General features: G+C 38.0%; 1 protein-coding gene across 1 annotated transcript; it reads left to right on the forward strand.

Annotated features, from left to right (window-relative positions):
• The first annotated feature begins 6,863 nt into the window (after window positions 1-6,863).
• LOC104533465 (alpha/beta hydrolase domain-containing protein 17B) lies at window positions 6,864-7,339 on the forward strand. The gene has a single exon (XM_010184178.1). The coding sequence runs from the start codon at window positions 6,869-6,871 to the stop codon at window positions 7,337-7,339; it is 471 nt and encodes a 156-aa protein (XP_010182480.1). The 5' UTR covers window positions 6,864-6,868.
• Window positions 7,340-8,025: the final 686 nt, after the last annotated feature.

The raw sequence follows: 8,025 nt of genomic DNA on the forward strand, positions 1-8,025 counted from the left end.
GGACAGGAGGATGTCGGCCTCGGAGATCTACCCCGCCCGCGTCCCGGCCGTCTGCCCGACCGCCCTCGATGACCCCAGCACTAGGGATCGAAGGGAGGGGTTACGCTTGCCTCTGAGGTCCTAGAGTGGTGCGGGCGATCTGTCTTGGGCCTCCCGTCTCTGTGGACTTACCGTGGGAGCCTTTGTTCGGGAAACGAGGGCGGTGACTTTGTAAAACACTTGTTAAATTCTGGGTTTTAGCGCGTCTAAATAGTGCCATCCTGTCAGTGGTGGTGACTTCTGCGAAGTCCTTTTCAGATACAGACACCTGAAGAGTTCCTTTAATTCTCGTGATCCTGATTTAATGTATTTCCTTAGCTTGTGCTGCTGTTGGTTAGAGTGATGCTGGCCTTAAAATTGCTCTCGGGTGTTACTAATGTAAGTATTTGAAAGTATTTGGCCAGAAAGCAGCAAGAAAAAATACATGACTGTAGAAACCAAAACAGTACCATCTAAACGCAGACCAGTTTTAAAAACTTAGCTTCTTTATTTGTGGTTGACCGACTGGTGCAGTGAAGCACCGGGTTGGTGTGTCTGAAACACAATAGGGGCTTTAGCGCCTGTCAGCGTGCAGATGGTTTTAGCAGAGCAGTTCTGTGGTGCAGTCTCCCTTGGAGCATGCAAAACATTATGTAATCCAACGTAATCCCGCGGTTGTCTATCTGGGATCTTTGGAGAGTTGGTTTGTTCCTTAGGTGAGATGGAATGGCTAGATTTTTCACTTCATCCTTCCTGTATTCACTTTCTTTTTTCAACTGTGCTATTAGTTTTTGAAGTATACAGAGTAACCAGCGAGAACAATTTCTCTATACACAAGTTAAGCTTCATAATATTGGTAGAATTTGTGACAATTTTAAAGCTGTTTATTTGTTTAAAATAAAACTAACCAAAAAGAGGTTTAGGTCCTATCAGTCTTCTGTGGTTTTATGTGGGTTGTTTTGATCTTTGAAAACTACCTTAAAGAGTTGCTTGACAATATTTCTTGGTATGACTTTTTCATTACTGAACAGACTTCCTCTGTGTTATTTTCCAGACCTACAGTATGTTCTCTTTTAATAGTTCTGTTAGTTTAATGCTTTTATATAATACTTCACTGGACACTGATTTTTTTTTAACAAAATATTTTATTCCTTTTACTGTTAGAGTAGCTGGAGGATGTTCATACCCTCCTGTTCCATTTTCAATATAATGCAGATGTTGAAATAAATGAGTCCTTCAGTAGTGCCATGAACTCAAGTTTTCATTGAGTTTTGTTCAATCAAAGGATGAGAAAAACTACTTTAGAGTTTTGTATTTCAGCAGTATATAGTGAAAAATGATGATTTAGAAAACCCACAAAACTTAAACAACAAACAAAAAACCTCAACAGTTAGAATATCTTGCCTGTTACAGTTAGAGCACCACTAAAATTTACAAACCAGGAGCTTTATGTATGAGTTTGACTTTGTTCTTTTGAATAGGTTCTATGAAATAAGTAATTTAATTTAAACATGCAATTAGAATAATTTATATTTAATGTAATTACAAGATTTCTAGGTAAGTGTTTGCAAGGTTTGGGCTTCTGAGGCTAAGACGTAGTGAAGTACTCAAAGATGTGAGTAATAGGAGATAATCTTTTTATGATTTGCAGAGGGAGGAGGAGAGGAATAGGAGCTTATATGAAATAACTATATTTGTGTTATCCTAGAAATCACAAGATAAACACTTGAGGTGTTCTTTCAGATTAAATATGCTTTCCCCCCTCCCCTCTTCTGTCAACCTTGGTGAAAAGGTTAATTGCTGGTGAATAGATTGAAATGACTGCCTGTGGGCAGTTTTACATTTGTCATTTTCTATGTGACTTTTTTTATGCATAAGAGAGTTAGAAATAAATTTGAGACAGTTATCTCACTTTCCTTTTAATGAGTGATGCTTGAGTCTGTTTTATTTCTTAGCCTTTCCTGGTGCAATAGTAGAAGTTTATCAGTTTTCCACAGAATTTTTCAACATAATTTTATGAAAATGCACTATCATTTTGAAGGATATTTATTTATTTATTTATTTATTTATTTTATTATGTTCTTTTTGTTGTTAGTAATTTTTCCATCATTGGGAACTGTGTTCAGCACTAGCTACTTTATTTGTACTGAAATAACAAATAGAAGGTAAATAATTATGTTGCTTGGATGTGTTATTCTGTGTCTGACGATGCTACTGTAATGACCACAGAGATTTACATCATACATGCTCAGAAGTTGTTAGACTGTTAACTTAGGTATTCTAAACATACCTTAGGCAAACGAGTCCCAAAGAAGTTATTCATCTGTACTTGTGGAACTGTACGCTTAAGGTAATTTGTGGTCAGTGGTTTTTTTTTTTGCCCTGGTTTCAGTAAGAGTCCAGATAAAGCATACAACATACCCATTTGTTATTAGAGTAATTTTTAATGCAACTTCACTTGTGATACCTTCTTTACTTTCCATAAATTGTATTTTAAACAATAAAATAATTCGTCTCTTAAGACTGTTGATGTCCAAAGGTTTTACCAAGGCTGAGTGATGCTAACTAAAGGGGGTTTTGTGACTTTTAATTTTTGCCGTAATAATTTCTGGCTGAATAAATCATTAGGAAATCATGTTGCATCTTTTCTAATACTTAAAAAACACTATTGGGAGAGTAACATTAAGTTTAATCCCTCATTGCAATATCTGAGCAGTATACCTTTTGAGGAGCGATGATGCCTGCTTAGTTGAAGTTAAATTATGACATCTGGTGGATAACTACTAGACGGAAATGCTGATTCAGTTGGACTCTTAAACAGTGATATCAGAATTACTCTATACACCCTGGGGACTCTCTCACATCCTGGTTCCATTCCAGATCCGGAGGTTAAGAACACATTCATGTGCATACAATGAATGACAAACCAGTTCCATTATAATGGAAACATTGTTTGCATTTAGTTGAAGATATCCCCCTGAGGAAATTTAGTGGGTGTTTTGTGTCAGATTTGTTCAGTTAGTGACACTGTGGATCTGCTGGTTTTCTGGGTCTTCTGAGTGAAGAAAAAGTAGCAAGTTTTTGTTTTAAAGAAAGGGGCTTTTGTTAGCTGTGATTTAGATGGAGAACAACTCTGGAATTGGAATCTTTAGTTTCAGTAGACAGAATTCCCATTGGATTAAATGGGCATTATATAAAGTATATATAGGGAGCAATAATACTTTAGCCATGGTCTTCAGTATAAGTAATTTGCCATATGTGGTAACAGCCCATTTTTAGAACATTTAAGCTGTCTTGGGGCACAGTACCACCTCAGCTGATTGACCGTGGTTACTGCAGTTCTGCCCTGTGTGTGAATTTCACACGCCAGCTTCCAGTCTTCTGAAATGACTTCGATAAATAGCAAATATTTTCTGAGTGAGGTCATATTTGAGGTGTTGCTGGACTGTTTATAGTTATAAATAATGTAAACTCCTGTTTTTAATTATTTCTGACAAGTGCATTGGAAAGCAAGTAGGAAATTCAGTACCTATGATTGTATGCTGGAATGGAGCAGAATTTGCTGTTCCTGCGCAGAACAGGCTATATATACCTCACTTTTGAAGGTATGTATTCTAAATTTTTCATATAAAATAATATTTCCCCCCCATACAGAATAAATATCTAGTTTTGGCCATCAGCTTTTCTGAAAGGTGGCAAAGCTTACTCAGAACAGATCAGTTTAATAGTTTGACAGAAATTAAAGTGTGATTAAATACTGGATCATAAGCACTTCTTATAAAAAATATTTTAAAAAATAGCCTGTTGAGGCATCACAGCAGTTCTCTGGGCTGTCAACGTGAACTTTCCAAGTACAGATGAAAGAAGTATCTCCTTTGGTACTCACACCTGTAAGAGAAGTAAAGAAGGAAATAAATTATTGAATAGTTTTTTCCTGTGCATAATACAGTCCAAGCCTTTTGCCAATCCCTAGACTTCTTCCATAGGCCTGTGCCACTTCTTGTCCTGACTTGCAGGTTAAAATTCAACTTAATATCTAGATTATCTCACCTGACAGAGAACAGATGAGCTATTCTAAATTTGAGTGACTCCTTGTACTGATTACATAAATATATAAGGTTGTTGTTTCTTTAACTGGCAGAAATGTGATCATTTATTCAGGATCTTCATTTCAGAGACATTCTACATTTTTATGGGAGGTGATCAGTATACATTTCATGTCATCTCCTCTAAATTGGTAATATTGCTCACTTATATCTGAGAATCATCAAGTCCAACCATCAACCCAGCGTCACCATGCCCACTAAACCATGTCTCGAAGTGCCACATTCACACAATTCTTGAGCACTTCCAGGGATGGTGACTCCACTACTTCCTGGGCAGCCTGTTCCAGTGTTTGACCACTCTTTCAGTAAAGAAATTTTTTCTGATATTCAATCTAAACCTCCCCTGGCGCACCTTGAGGCCATTTCCTTTTGTCCTATCAGTTCTTACTTGGGAGAAGAGACCAACTCTCATCTCACTGCAACCTCCTTTCAGGTAGTTGTAGAGTGCAATGAGGTCTCCTCTCAGACTTTTTTTCTCCAGGCTAAACAACCCAGTTCCCACAGCTGCTCCTCATAAAACTTGCTTTCCAGACCCCTCGTCAGCTTCATTGCCCTTCTCTGGTCACTCTCCAGTGCCTCAATGTTCTTCTTGTTGTTAGGGGCCCAAAGCTGAACACAGTATTTGAGGTGTGGCCTCACCAATGCAGAGTACAGATGCACAACCACTTCCCTGCTGCTGCTGGCCACACTATTTCTGCTACAAACCAGGATGCTGTTGGCCTTCTTGGCCACCTGAGCACACTGGTGGCTTATGTTCAGCTGGCTGTCAACCAGCACCTCAGGGTCATTTTCTGTTGGGCAGCTTTCCAGACACTTTTCTCCAGGTCTGTAGCGCTGCTTGGGGTTATTGTGACCCAAGTCGAGAATCTGGCACTTGGCCTTGTTGAAGCTCATACAGTTGGCCTCAGCCCATTGATTTGGCCTATCCAGGTCCCTCTGCAGAGCCTTCCTACCCTCAGGCAGATCAACACTCCCTCCCAACTTAGTGTCATCTGCAAACTTACTGAGGGAGCACTCAATCCCCTCATGCAGATAACTGATAAAGATGTTAAACAGGACTGGGCCCTTTAGAGACTTGGGTTGAAAGTACTTGGCAAAAAAAAAGGGGGGGGGATTTTGTGCCCTACAAAAAGCAATAGTATTCCAAAAATGATCATGCTGTTTATTGGACTGTCTTGCTGTGCATGTGTTTACTAATCTGCAGGTATGCTCTCTTTAACATGTGGACTTATGCTCTACCACAGGGAAGACACCATACGTACATCCAAATATAGTTCGTTCTGTGGTCTGTATTTCTTATGGTAGTGTCCTTGAAGTTTTTCTAAAGAGAAAAATTTATACCGGTCTGAAAACTATGCTCGTGTACAAGTTAGAAGACTAACTTTGAAATGTGATCTAAACATTGCCAAGTATTATAGCCAGTAGTAAGATTTTATTGTTGGATTACCCAAGTATTTCTAGAACAACATGGAACATGGAACATGAGAAATCTGCTGGTTTTGTTCCCATTTTAAACTTGGATCTAGCAATTCAAGCTGCTACATGAAACCGTAAGAGTGTTTCTGTTCACAGTGACCTGGCAGCAACTAAGCTTGAAACCTGTTGATAGATTTGGGATGGAAAAGTTGTTTTAAGTTGAGATGTCAGGTGTCTTAAGCATTCACACTACTTCCCTTGTGTTATTTTAGCTGTGCTGTTTTCCAGCATGGCTCGTGGCAGATTTCATCCCTTTTCCTACCTCTGAGTAGTTTGTCACAACAAAGTATTTTTTCTCCCTCCCTTCTGCCTTGCTGTAAATTAAGAGGACACAATGCCTGTTTTTTTCAGGGCAACTGTGTCTACCTAGCTTGCTTTAGCTGTATGCATGTTTACTCTTTCTTCTTCCCCTCACTCTATTAACCACTGTTTTGAATTGGTAGTACAGATAATACTGATTTGCCAAATATCTATGATAGAACATTTGGTCTGGGATGCTTTTTTGTTAAAGCACAAAATAAAATAGTCATATCATTATTGTAATCCCAATTTCGCTCTGCAATACAGAAAACCATAGGTAATAATTTATTTGAAGTATTTGGAAAGATTTATGTTAGCTGGTATGTGGACCAAGTAAGAATTAATGGATGGATTTTAGTGTATTGAAGGTCTACAGTGTTTGCTAAACCAGCAGAAGCATCTTGTTTTGACCTTCATGCACCTTTCATACTGCTGATACTGCTGCAGGAGCCCTTAACTCAGGACTGCAATACATACTCTTCTGTATTTAGGAGATGTTGTAGTGGTATTTGGCTGCAGAGATCTGCATAGCCTTACTATTCTGCAAACACTGCAACTTACTTTAATTGTTCTTGATTAACATATGTATTTTTCAATGGGATGAACACTTCTCTTAATGACTTAAGATGAGGGACTTCATTTCCTCCAGAGAAACTCCAAAACTCATCCTTATTCTTTCCCTGGTTATCATATTTTAGTTTTAATATCTGGCAGAGCTTTCAAGTTTTCTTCTTTAAGAATATGCTCATTCTAAAGAAGATAATAACATTAATCCTTATAATATCAAATAGGCAATTATATAGAAATTTACAAATATATTTAAATCTATGCTTTGTTAAATATTTCCACTAAAATTATGTATTATTTTCTAGAGAGGGTAAGTTCACATTTTCCATGAGTTTTTCTTTTTTATGTAGGATTGTAACTAGAAACTGATACAACTCTCTCTTCCTATTTCAGACTAGAAGATGAATAATCTTTCCTTTAGTGAACTGTGTTGCCTGTTCTGTTGTCCACCATGCCCAGGGAGAATTGCATCCAAACTGGCATTCTTACCTCCTGATCCCACGTACACACTGATGTGTGATGAGAGTGGTAGTCACTGGACTTTGCATCTCTCAGAACGAGCAGACTGGCAATATTCTTCTAGAGAAAAAGATGCAATTGAGTGCTTCATGACTAGAACAAGTAAAGGTAACAGGATTGCCTGTATGTTTGTGCGTTGCTCACCTAACGCGAAGTATACTTTGCTCTTCTCACATGGAAATGCGGTTGACCTAGGTCAGATGAGCAGCTTTTACATAGGACTGGGTTCACGGATTAATTGCAATATATTCTCTTACGATTATTCTGGATATGGTGCGAGTTCTGGGAAGCCAACAGAGAAGAATCTGTATGCTGACATTGATGCTGCTTGGGTGGCTCTTAGGACAAGGTAAGACATTAGTTGTCATTTTTCTTTTACAGCATGCTTTTCAAATGGTTGTACTTAATCTGCATTGGTAGTTTAAACAGAAATGCTGTATTTTAGGATTAATGGATTCATATCCAAGCTGATCGGTGGTGCCTTATGCTGAAGGCATTGTTGGTATTGAGAAGAATCAGTGCATAAGACTGATATACTAGAAAATTTGAAATAGGATTAATTTCAGTAAAGTATGTTTCAGTCCTAAATGATTAGGATATAATCCTTATAGTCACAGTTTGGGATCGTCTCAGCTGGAAATATTAGAAGATAGGAAAAATCTATAATAGTTGATTCCGGAGTAACTGAGCCACTGGTGTGATGTGAGTGAGAGAATATGCAGGTTGGTTTTTCAGATAATTCCATCACCTACTTTTTTTCTGTGGTGAGAGGCAGTGGAAACGCTGTGATAAGAGAATATGGTGAGAGACTGTTTGAATTTCCTTGTGGTGTTCAGACCTCCTTTGTTTTCAATGAGCAGCTACAGCATTTCTAAAAAATGCTTTCTATATAAAACGAAAAGATGTCTTTATCTTAGCAAAATACGATATGTGGGAGAAGTTGTAACTGATCTGTGTAAATGCATTATGGTCGGAACAAAAAGTAGGAATTTTAATCAGTGGTGTTAGCTCAAATAGATTAAAACTTGACAAGGCAAAA

The sequence above is a fragment of the Mesitornis unicolor genome, unplaced genomic scaffold, assembly GCF_000695765.1.
Source record: "Mesitornis unicolor isolate BGI_N332 unplaced genomic scaffold, ASM69576v1 scaffold13085, whole genome shotgun sequence".
Lineage (NCBI taxonomy): Eukaryota > Metazoa > Chordata > Aves > Mesitornithiformes > Mesitornithidae > Mesitornis > Mesitornis unicolor.